The following is a 12,492-nucleotide window of genomic DNA, read 5'->3' on the forward strand; positions in this document are numbered from 1 at the left end:
GTTTGCAAAGGGTATAATTTGTATAAATAGAATAAAATGTTGTTCGCATGGTTTTAAGACTTGCATATTAGATCGTTTCGTCTTATAGTTAGCTGTTGGCTAACTCCACCCAGGCTACGAGTAAAATATGTGACGTATGCAGTAAAGCAGGTCGCACTCTTCCACTGGCAGGGGATGGGCGGGGCTGTGTGTACTGACCCGAAAACGAAACTTGCAGAGTGTGGTTGTAGCCGCTAGGAGGCTGCTCAGCCAGCAGCGGCAGTAGAATTTGTCCGGTTAAGAGTTGTTCTACCACTGAAATAATTTTAGAGACATTATTTTAACGTCGAAAAACTACATAGTGTTGCTTTAAAGGTGCCATTTGGAACAGGGCCTTAGAGAGTGGTCAACACAATAATGGACCATTTTACAGACTCTGATGATGCATTACCACAGTTATCAACATCGCAAATCTAGTAAAGTTTTTCATATTTTCATTTAAAAAAATGAATATACATTTATCATTCTGCTTTGTTATTACCTTGGCAGTCAATTACAAATGAATTAACGCTACTGCGAGGGTGTTTCTAATACAACGGCTGAGGCAAATTTGACAACTTTCTCTCTTCTGACTGCTGTAATCAAGTATCTTGATAATTTTTCCTCTTTTGAAAAGTCCTGGAAATGCTATAATAGATTTTTTTTTTTTCTTTTGGAGCAAATGGGAATACAAAAATTATGTTTGCTGTCATCTCCCGTTCACCTCTACCAAACTATGATGACTTCCGCTTCTGAGAACCCTGGAAATATTGAAATGGTCCGTTAATTCCTTTACCTGTCTAACAAAAAAGTAGCAACTTGGGCATCACTAAAGCATTTTCTTTAACATCAAATCTTTCCACCTTGCTTTTGCCGTAGCGATGTAATCTTGTTTTTTGGTGTTTCTCTGTCTTGTGGTATTAATGTTTTTCTGCTTCTTCAGCCATACAGGTTCTGATTCTGCAGTTGTCTTTGCTGGTAAAGTAAATAATAAATGTGTCCCATTGTCTAATTTTTGCTCTTCACATTACTAAACAACACTACGCTACTAGCGTATCAACAGAGGTGGCATCCCATGAGCGTGAGGATTCTCTCAGACGTTAAACAGCGCAGGTCACGTCATTTCAACATGCCGAAATACACTGAGGAGGGCGATCCGCACCATACATAATTAAAAACTTTTTTATTAAAATTTATTATGAAAGTGTACACGATTCAGATTACTCTTTACAAAAACACTATTATTAATGTAGGCCAAGTATCCCTTATGAAAATTAACAATGGTTTTACCACAAAACCATGGTTATTGTAATAAAACCATGGTAAACTCAAATTAATCATTGTTTTGATTTATTAACCATAGTTTAACCGTGGTATTTGTAGTAAAACTGTGGTTATACAAATGGTATTCAATCTGCCAAAAAAAAACATAATTACTACTACACTTTTACTATAATAAAACCATGATTCATTTTCAGAAGGGATAAAACTTAAAAAAAATAAATAAATAAAAAAAAAAACTACTAAAAAGCACCTTTAAGAATGGTAACTATATAAACATCCCCCATATTTAAGTTGAAAGCACTGATAGGGGTCTTATCGGCAGACAAGAATGCAATCCCCGAAATATAAGCTGCAGCGGAAATGGGTTATTGAATGTCTTCACTGGGAATAACACTGTAGAGAAAATGTGTGCGCTTCCTGTTTTGCCCTTCTGAGATATTTGTCACCTTGCAATGGTTTTAAGAGTCTGCCTAATATATCTGAGGACCAACAGAATATCCTTTCAGACCCACAGCCAGCGGGGTGGTACAACTGTCTATGCATTAGAAACGGAATGCAGGCTGTAGTAGGACTATCGGTATCAGTACTGGCCTTTACAGTTCCCTTTACTTGAATGCTTCTGTATATTGCTATCTGTACAATATGATATATTAGGAAAATACAGTTGCAAGAAAAAGTATGTGAACCACTTGCAGAATCTGTGAAAATGTGAATAATTTTAACAAAATAAGAGAGATCATACAAAATGCATGTTATTTTTTAATTAGTACTGTCCTGAGTAAGATATTTTACATAAAAGATGTTTACATATAATCAACAAGACAAAAAAAATAGCTGAATTTATTAAAATAACCCCGTTCAAAAGTTTGTGAACCATTGATTCTTAATACTGTGTGTGGTTACCTGGATGATCTATGACTGTTTTTTTGTTTTGTGATGGTTGTTCATGAGTCCCTTGTTTGTCCTGAGCAGTTAAACTGAGCTCTGTTCTTCAGAAAAATCCTCCAGGTCCTGCAGATTCTTCAGTTTTCGAGGATTTTTTGTATATTTGAACCCTTTACAGCAGTGACTGAATGATTTTGAGATCCATCTTTTCACACTGAGGACAATTGAGGGACTCAAACACAACTAATAAAAAAGTTCAAACATTCACTGATGCTCCAGAAGGAAACACGATGCATTAAGAGCCGGGGGGTGAAAACATTTTGAATTTGAAGATCAAGGTAAATTGTACTTAATTTGTCTTCTGGGAAACATGTAAGTATCTTCTGTTGCTTCCGAAGGTCAGTACTAAATGAAAAAAAATGATATTTAAACGAAATAAGAAAAATTTGTACATCTTCATCCTGTTCAAAAGTTTTCACCCCCTGACTCTTAATGCATCGTGTTTCCTTCTGGAGCATCAGTGAATGTTCGAACCTTTTTTATTAGTTGTGTTTGAGTCCCTCAGTTGTCCTCAGTGTGAAAAGATGGATCACAAAATCATTCAGTCACTGCTGTAAAGGGCTCAAATATGCAAAAAATCCTTGAAAACTGAAGAATCTGCAGGACCTGGAGGATTTTTCTGAAGAACAGAGCTCAGTTTAACTGCTCAGAACAAACAAGGGACTCATGAACAACCATCACAAAACAAAAAAACAGTCGTAGATCATTCAGGTAACCACACACAGTATTAAGAATCAATGGTTCACAAACTTTTGATTATATGTAAACATCTTTTATGTAAAATATCTTACTCAGGACAGTACTAATTAAAAAATAACATGCATTTTGTATGATCTCTCTTATTTTGTTAAAGTTATTCACATTTTCACAGATTCTGCAAGTGGTTCACATACTTTTTCTTGCAACTGTATATTAACCTACTAATATATTTTGGTACATTAAAGTTTTTTTCCTGTTTGTCCCACCAAAGGACACTGTGGTGAAACTGGGCATTATAGGAGAGGAGAGTGCGTAGCCTATTTATACAGTTGACAAACATTGTAAAATTGCTGCAGTGCCATACATTTAACTGAGTAAAAACATCATTTAGTATGATAGAGTAGAGATTCACGCAAAAAGCCGTCCACAGACTATGAACATATTACATGTTAAACAGACGCCATCTACTGGAGAAACTAACAACATGCTTAATAAACTAACAACTTTAATACACAGGCCTACATTTTGTATGAGGTATAGCCACTTTGTTTTAAATTATCTTTAGTTTTATGTATAAAAACTTTAGTGAATTTCGATTTTAAACCAGACAAAGATAACTCATCTATCCATCATCCAAACTGCTTTATCCTTATTAGGCTCACTGGGGGCACCGTGGAATATTTAGTAGTGAGGAAATTTTATGAATGGACTTATTGCACAAGTGGCAACCTATCACGGTACCACGCTTGAATTCACTGAGCTCCTGAGAGCGACCTATTCTTTCACAAATGTTTGTAGAAGCAGTCTGCATGCCTATAGGTGCTTGATTTTATACACCTGTGGCCATGGAAGTGATTGGAACATCTGAATTCAATGATTTGGAGGGATGTTCCAATACTTTTGGCAATATAGTGTATATTTATATGAATTTGTTTTAAGACCACATTCCATAAAGCCACACCACAGTATGAAAAACGGAATTTCAGGGAAAAACATATATGTTAAAATATATTAAAAATAAAATATACTTTCAGTATCCACTTTATATAAATAAAATATAAAGCAAACATTCAAATCTCACAGTCTTAAAAGTCAACTTTTATTGTGTTGAAATGTTCAGTAGCAATGCCAAACAGTTCACACTTTACTGTACACTTTACAGTTCAAACATATCACACTTTACTGCAAACATGAGGTCTATTGTGGAAAATGTGATACAAATATTTGATACATTGCACAACACATCTAGTGACATTTTCCCTTTACATTGTATTCATTTGCAATAATTATTTTTTCAATACATCCATGAGCACACTTTCAAAAATGTGGAACCGATAAATAAATAGCACACGTTTCTGTCACTGAGAAACAACATATACAGAAATAAATATTTTTATCCCATATACCTGTGAATGATATCTCAGTTTCTTCTCATTTTGACTTTGCTGTTAGTGTACTCAAGTGCAGAATGACAAAAAGCCATAAAGTGAGGTAAATTCTTACATTATTCAGAGTGTTGTTTGAGTTTTGTGAGTCCTGTAAATAAGCTATATGTGACCATGTGCAAATACAAAAACACACACACACACACACAAAAAAAAAATGTATCGTTGCCCTAGTTTGAAATATTTGGCCTGTCTTCCCTGTATCCCTGTATGTCCAAGTGTTACTTCAGAAACTCAAACTCACAACAAAGTGAATAAATTAGCTGCAAACCTGAGAAATTATTCTTAAAAAAAAAGAGCCAGTTCAATGTTTGAACACAAAAACAGAAAAAAATGAAAATCTGAATGTACAGCAGTACAGCAAGGCAACAGCTCTCTGCTGGATCTTGTAGTCCATTCACATCCATTCCAGAGATTAAGGCAACGGTGTATGAATACATCCCAGAACAAACAAAAAAATCTCATACAATCTGTGATATAGTTCCCCATCCACAGAAGTATTCCTTCTCTTTTACACTCAAAAACAATAGAATGCACTTTAATCAAATGCCCAGATAACATGCTACATCCTATTTAAATTACCATTCTTTGAATTATAATTTAAATTAAAACCAACAATTATTCTGTACATGCCTACGGAGGATCAGCTCTCTGTTTAAAATATTTTAAAATGATTTCCCTTTTCAAAGATGAGAAAACAAGAAGAGACAGATCACTTGTTGTTGGCTTTGTTGTCAAGCTGGAAAAGCTCCAGGATATCAAGCATCGCCTGTTTAATGTTACTTCCAAAGCGGTGAGAATCCTAAAAAAAGGAGAAAGAGGGAAAGGGATTATTACACACACATATATATGGTCACACTTTAGATTAGTTTCCAATTCTCACTATTAAGATCTTGACCAAAAATTGATGCACCTCTTGATGGAAATAAATGTTGTGATGTTATTTCCATCAAGAGGTGCATCAATTTTTGGTCAAGATCTTGTATTGACAATGCAAGAGGTGAGCACTCTGTAAAGTCTACTCCAGCACATCCCAAAGACTTTCAATGAAATTAAGGTCTGGACTCAGAGGTGCCAATTCATGTGTGAAAATTATTCTTCATGCTCCTTCCCAACCATTTTTTCACAATTTGAGCCTGATTAATCTTGGCATTGTCATCCTGGAATATGGCCATGATACTGTACGTCTTCCTACATGGTTGTTTAAGAAAAGAAAAGCTACACACTTCAACAGTTACACAGCAAAATCCCCAGAGTTAAATCAACTCTGCTCAGATTGCATATGGTTCCTCTCTATATAGTGTTAAAGTAACACTGAAGCAGAGTTAAAGAAATAAGATAATTAAGTGATTAAGTTATGATTGAGCATTAGTGATGAACACCTGCTGTTAACAAGCAGAATCACTGAAGAGAAACACAATAACTACAAATGACTTCCAGCCACAGCCTTAGATGAAATCAACTGAAGATAAAAGACATTAAATCTCTCAATATCTGAGTAAACAACTCCACAAACAGCATATTATCTCATTAACTTTAACTCTGCTTCAGTGTTATTTTAACTCTATGTAGAGAGGGACCATAAGTTCTCTGAGCAGAGTTGATTTAACTCTGGGGATTTTGCTGTGTAGGGTTAAAAGAACTGTTGCCAAACATATAACATGCTAGAAATATAATAATCACTGCAATAATGATCCAATCATAGACTCTTAAGTATTTGCCTATTTAAATCCAAACAGCGACTTTATTTATTTATTTTGGCCGGACAGTGTATATCATAATTATTGTATTATTATTTTTATTATTATTAAATGAGAGATAGAATAAAGTGAACTCACAGTCTCTGGGCTGGAGTGTTTGCTGGATATGTGGAAGTTGATGAGGTCTTCTCCAAGAATAATATATGATACACCATAACCATCATCAGCAACCTAAACAAAACACATATTGGTCACATATTGGTAAAAGAAAATAATTTAAATTATGTAATAAACACTGCTTTCTTTATAAACCCTGAAAACATGTTATTAAGTTCCGTAAAAAAGTAAAAAAAAAAAAAAAAAAAAAAAAAACTAAAATGCTGCCTAATATATATTACCGTCAGTAAGTTTTTTTTTTTAAATGAATACTTTTAGGCCACATCCACACGAAGCCAGAGCTTTCCCTATCCGATCTTTTTTTCCTCGGTCTAAAAAAAAAAATCTGTAAACACGGCGTCATCTCAAGAAATACCTCCGTACATATGAAAGCACTGAAACCGACTCAAAACGACTCAAAACGGTGTAGTATACATACCAGACCAGTATGTGGCACTGTAATTCTGCCACAGAGATACACTAAAAATGGAGAAGAAGACTTGGAGCATGAGTATAAACCTTGCGCGCTGTATACAAACTTCAGTAAAGCTTAGTAATACAGCTTTACTTTAGTTTAGGCTCAGTAGCTTTTGCGGCACGAACACAAGCATGTAGTCCGCTATTGTTGCTGTTGCTGTTACGTGATATAGTGATGTCTGACTAGGGTCGAGACGTAGTCTGAATGAAATCATTGTTTCACAAAATTTACGGATTGGCTGTACACACGAAAATGCAAGTGTGTCGTTTTCAGATTTATCCACTCTGGGACCTGGTTTCAAAAAAATAGCGGTTTCAGGCTCCCAAAACACCGGATCCGTCTGGACGAAACGCCGATACTATACAAAATTTTTACGTATACAGCTAAACGCGTCTCCGTGTGGACAGGGCTCTTATTCACCAAGGATGCATTAAATTGATCAAAAGTAACAGTAAAGACATTATGTTACAAAAACTGTTTTCAACATTGATAAAAATAAGAAATGTTTCTTGAGCAGCAAATCATCATATTAGAATGATTTCTAAAGGATCATGTGACACTGAAGACTGAAGTAATGCTGAAAATTCAGCTTTGATCACAGGAATCAATTACATATATTAAAATGGAAAACATTTTAAATTGTAATAACATATCTTAATATTACTGTTTTTTACTGTACTTTTGATCAAATAAATGCATCCTTGGTGAGCAGAAGAGACTTAAAAAAAATCATACCAACCCAAAAGTTTTGAACATTAATGTATACAAACAGTTGGGTTTTCTTCATTTCTAGGTAGGACACAGTGTTAGAAACAAGATGTTAAACTTACAGGTCCAAATCCCCCTCCGCTGGTGACGTATTCTGGATGCCTCTTTAAATCAAACAGATCAACCTGTTGGAGAGGAGTCTGACTGGTGGACAACCTCCAGGGCTCGGACAACACCTGGAACAAACCCAACCCGTCACAAACCATACAGCTTCCAAATAGGTCTTATTTCAAAACAGAAACATTTTTAGGTTACAAAATCTATGAAACAGTAGGGGTGTAACGGTACACAAAAATGACGGTATGGTACATGCCTCGGTTTTGAAGTCATAGTTCGGTATGTTTTCAGTACAACAGGGGGGAAAAAACTTTTTTATTTAACAGTGGTTTACTGAACCAACTAGGGTTGTCAAATGTACCAACTTCAGGTACCAAGTTGGTACTGAAATTTTAAACATGTGACAATACATTTTGAGCACTGTTGAGTGGATTCTTAAACACCTCTGATTGGCCATTGTGTTCACGCACCAAAAAATCAAGTTCCAGGGGGTCGTTTCAACCCGTGGACTAAAAAAACAACCTGCGGCAACAGTGTATCAATATAAACGATGTTGTAAATCTGAGTTTAAAATTACATTCCGCACACAGAGAAGTTTAAAGGCCCGTTCACACCAAGGACGATAACTATAAAGACTACGATAAATATTTAATTCTAAAAATCGTCACCACAGCTATAACGATAACAATATAAAGGAACAATGTCGTTGGGGTCACTTTCAGAATGATTTTTTTCCCAGCTGTTGGAACGATAAAAAACTGACAGCCAATCAGAATCCATTCGAATTTAAGGGCTCGCGCATTTAAAATGGCAGACGACATTGAGAGAAATTAATCGAGATCCATAAAAATCCACCACTGTTTGACAACTCAAATCCCCTTTTCAAGGATACTTTAAAGAAAATGGATATATGGAAAACAATCGGTCCTACCCTCGGAATAAACGTTGAGAAGTATTAACGATGAGATCATTATGCCAAGCTAGCAGTGTAACATAAAATTACCTCAGGTATCCAGCGCTAGTTTTGGTAACAGCGTCTTTTTTCCTTTGAAGTTGCAGTGAAAAAGACTAAGTGTTGTTTTTATTCCACTATACTGACTTCAGCTAAATTCACTGTTAGATTAGATCGATTACACTAGCTAGACTCACTCGAAACATAAGATTACTGAGGACACCTGCTGGTTAAAGCTGTGTAAATGCAACAAGAACAGCAAAAACATGTTTGAATGTACATACTTTTAAACTGCAGCGCACAAGAATAAACAGACCGTTATCGTTTGTTGGTGTGGACGCAAATATAGTTATCGTTCTTGGTGTGAACGGGTCTTAAAACAACACTGTATTCATTCATTACACATGCGTACCGAACTAAAAAAGACCCATACTGAAAATGCTCAGTACGAATACGTGTACCGTTGCCCCCCTATTAAATAGAGCACTTTATTTTGTGACAGGTCTCAAACCTCTTTGAGGAAAGCCGAATCTTCACCGAGGTACTTGGACACTAAGTAGAGGCAGAAAAGATGGCGGTCGATGCCATGTCCTGTCATGGCAAGTCTGTATAAATCCTGGTGCTTTTCTGCTGCCACTTTCAGCAGCTTCAACTTCTCTTCTCTCTGAGGAAATAAAAAAAAACATGTTGAAATTAGCAGACAAACACTCACACTGAAACTAGCAAGCCATTTAAATTAATCCCACCGTTGCTTTTTCATTCATCATGGCACGGACAAAATCGCAGGTCTGAGTGGTGCAGGAACGCACGGTCTCAGTGCGGCCCTCTCTGAACAGACGCGTCATGGATGCTTCGTACGTCAGGCAGAACTTGCCTTTATCCTGCAGTAGGAAAAATGTAACATATTACACAGAAATCTGAGGAAGAATCCACAAACATCTAAAGGGTGTGTTCACACTTGTAGTTCAGTTCTCTTGGTCCAGACGAAAAAAGAAAATGATACATTTAGCTCTGGTTCACTTAGCGTTCACACTGTTATTTTTAACACCGAACCTAAAGATACAAAACAAAAAACAGCTTTAACAGCTTACCGAACATCCAAAACAATGCTGTGTACTTGGCTGAATGCACCCGTTGTATGTGCGTACGTGTTGACGGTATTTTTACTAGCTAAGAACTCGTGAAGAGCTTAAAAAATGTGATAAGGAGTCAAAACACCGACAGGAATTCCTTCGTCACATGCAAACGAAGATCTGCAAGGAGACGGCGTTTCAGATGCCTGTACCGATCTGTAATTGACGAGGAAAACCAGGTATGCTTGAGCATTCTGTCCCTTTTAGGGTCGCATCTTGTGACATTGGTCCATGTTGCGTTCACATTTCAGTGGAACCACACCACATTTTGCTTGGTGTGCACCAGGGTTCGGTTGGTGGAGCTCACACTTATTCAAATGAACTGCTCTAACAGAGCAATCTCACCAGAGTTTGTTTTAATCTAACCAAACCTGCCAAGTGTGAACACACCCTCAGAGAATCTCTCGTACTCTGAAGTGTGCCAGCTGGAGGGCGATCTGAATAAAACCATCAGGGCTTGTCTTGCATTTCTTGATCAGGCCTTTGCCAAAGTCACTGAAGGGGAATATATGCATGTCCACGTCGTCTGCCAGAGTTTGGGCCACTTTCAGAGAGCTGTTGATCACTGTCTGGCACTGTGAAGGAAAGAAGTATTTCCATATTAAACTATGAATCAAAAGAAAGTAGAGCATGTCTAAAGTGCACAATAAACATTTTAACTGACCTCCTCTGGGATGTCCCACTGGAGTCTCTGGGGTCCCGGGAGGTTGGGATGGGGGTTTCCTTTGCAGTGTCCGTCCTCAGTATAGCCCAGTCGCACTGGATCTGATGACAAGACATGCTACACAAACAAAAACATTACATTACATACACTACCGTTCAGAAGTTTGGGTTCAGTAAGATTTTGGGGGCAAAGAAATAATTACTTTTTTTCAGCAGGGATGCATTAAATTGATCAAAAATGACAGACATTTATAATGTTACAAAAGATTTCAATTTCAAACAAATGCTGTTCTTTTGAACTTTCTATTCATAAAGAACCCTGAAAAAATGGGTTTCCACAAAAATATTAAGCAGCAAAACTGTTTCCAACATTGATAATACAGTAAGAAATGTTTCTTGAGCAGCAAATCACCATATTAGAATGATTTCTGAAGGAGTAATGATGCTGAAAATTCAGCTTTGGCATCAGAGGAAAAAATTAAAATTTGAAATATACTGAAACAGAAAACAGTTGTTTTAAATTGTAGTAATATTTTACAAAATTATTGTTTTTACTGTTTTGGATCAAATAAATGCAGCCTTGGTGAGCATAAGAAACTTCGTACAAAAACATCTCAGCAACCCCAAACTACTGTAGTACAAGTGTTTTAAAATGTTTTCTTCCTAAAATAGTGAAATTTCTTTGAAACTTCCCAAATTTGTCTTTCACACACAAAGTTATGATATTATTTAAAGGTGCTGTATGTAATTTTTGACTGTGCTAAAGCATAAAAATACCATATGTTTGCAGAGATTTAGGAAACATGCTAAGTTCACATCCTTGTTTCTCTGAAAAACAATTATACAGCCAGTTATTCTACTTTGAAATGCGCATTCTGTGTCGGAATGTCTGTTTTTTTTTAGTGATGGGAGAAATTAAGCTTTTCAAAGCTTCGAATCAATTAAACCAACTGCTTCGCAAAATGGTTCACTGTTTCAAAGCATTCGAAACCCCACACACTGGTGACCCCTGCTGGTCAGAACAGTGGAAATGCAACAAAAACTCTGCATAAACATGCATAAAAACACCTTTTACAAACCCATTGCATATGTTTTATTGAAAGTAAAATCTATCAAATCATCTAATATGACTAAATATAAAGTGTTTGTATAATATGTGTTCTTTTACCAATTTTCAGGGATTGTTTTGTTTGTTCCATTGATGGCTCAGCTAAACAGGCCAATAAGAGAATATTAAGGACTAATATTCCTTTTAAATATACTTATGTCTAATTAAAATGTCTACAAATGTATTAAACTTATCAGAGATCAGGTAAATCCCATAGACACTTGTTTAATGGTTTACCGCTGTGGGGCGATCTCAGGGAATCTGCATGATTCATGGATTCACAGAGATTGACTCCCAGCAGTGAACCACTGAAATGTTTCAAAACAGTTAAAGGGGATATATCATGAAAATCTGACTTTTTCCATGTTTAAGTGCTATAATCGGGTCCCCGGGTCATCTACCAACCCTGAAAACGTGAAAAAGGACAACCCAGTAACTTTGTTTTGGCAAGCCTTTCTCTGCAAGCATTTGAAAAAATGAGCCGCTCAGATTTCGCTCCCCTTGTGACGTAGGATCTTATTATAATATTATATTATAATATTTTGCTCACACCCAAATTGAGTCAAATTTGACAAGCTATAATAAATGATCTGTGGGGTATTTTGAGCTGAAACTTCACAGACACAGTCTGGGGACACCTGGAGACTTATATTACATCTTGTGAAAAGGGACATAATAGGTCCTCTTTAAGATGCAGCAAAGCCTTGTTTACTGAAATCACATGACTTTGACAGTTTGATACACACTCCGAACCACTGATTCGAAACAAAAGTTTCGCAAAGGTTTCGAAGCTTCATGAAGCAGTGTTTCAAAATCGTACATCACTACTTTTTCTGTCTTGGTCTCTGTGATCCCACCCGCTGCCAATTTATTCAATAGTATTTCGACACCCCTAGCCACCAAACAACCTGGGTCAGAGATCACAGATTCTACCCAACCTAAAAAGCCTCAGCATCCATCTAAAAAGCTCTATGACCAGAGGCGTATTAAAACGCGGATAAATCAACTTACACTGTAAGGCTTGTCGCCTTCATTTGTCAATTGCGCTCATTCCTGTTGCGTGGCCTCAATCTGGCAACCAGCGTG

The 12,492-nt window shown here is 36.5% G+C and overlaps 1 protein-coding gene across 3 annotated transcripts in view; it reads right to left on the bottom strand.

Annotated features, from left to right (window-relative positions):
• Window positions 1–4,023: 4,023 nt before the first annotated feature.
• cpt1ab (carnitine palmitoyltransferase 1Ab (liver)) overlaps window positions 4,024–12,492 on the bottom strand; it is a 29,142-nt gene continuing 20,673 nt past the window's right edge. For all 3 annotated transcript variants that reach the window (XM_051884651.1, XM_051884649.1, XM_051884650.1), the window contains exons 13-19: window positions 10,300–10,416; window positions 10,046–10,210; window positions 9,249–9,383; window positions 9,014–9,166; window positions 7,556–7,669; window positions 6,230–6,322; window positions 4,024–5,193 (exon numbers count right to left, since the gene is read on the bottom strand). In XM_051884651.1, coding sequence (XP_051740611.1) covers window positions 5,104–5,193; window positions 6,230–6,322; window positions 7,556–7,669; window positions 9,014–9,166; window positions 9,249–9,383; window positions 10,046–10,210; window positions 10,300–10,416 — 867 coding nt within the window. In that variant the 3' untranslated portion in view covers window positions 4,024–5,103. The remainder of the gene's footprint in view (window positions 5,194–6,229; window positions 6,323–7,555; window positions 7,670–9,013; window positions 9,167–9,248; window positions 9,384–10,045; window positions 10,211–10,299; window positions 10,417–12,492) is intronic.

The sequence above is a fragment of the Ctenopharyngodon idella genome, chromosome 24, assembly GCF_019924925.1.
Source record: "Ctenopharyngodon idella isolate HZGC_01 chromosome 24, HZGC01, whole genome shotgun sequence".
NCBI classification, from domain to species: Eukaryota; Metazoa; Chordata; class Actinopteri; order Cypriniformes; family Xenocyprididae; genus Ctenopharyngodon; species Ctenopharyngodon idella.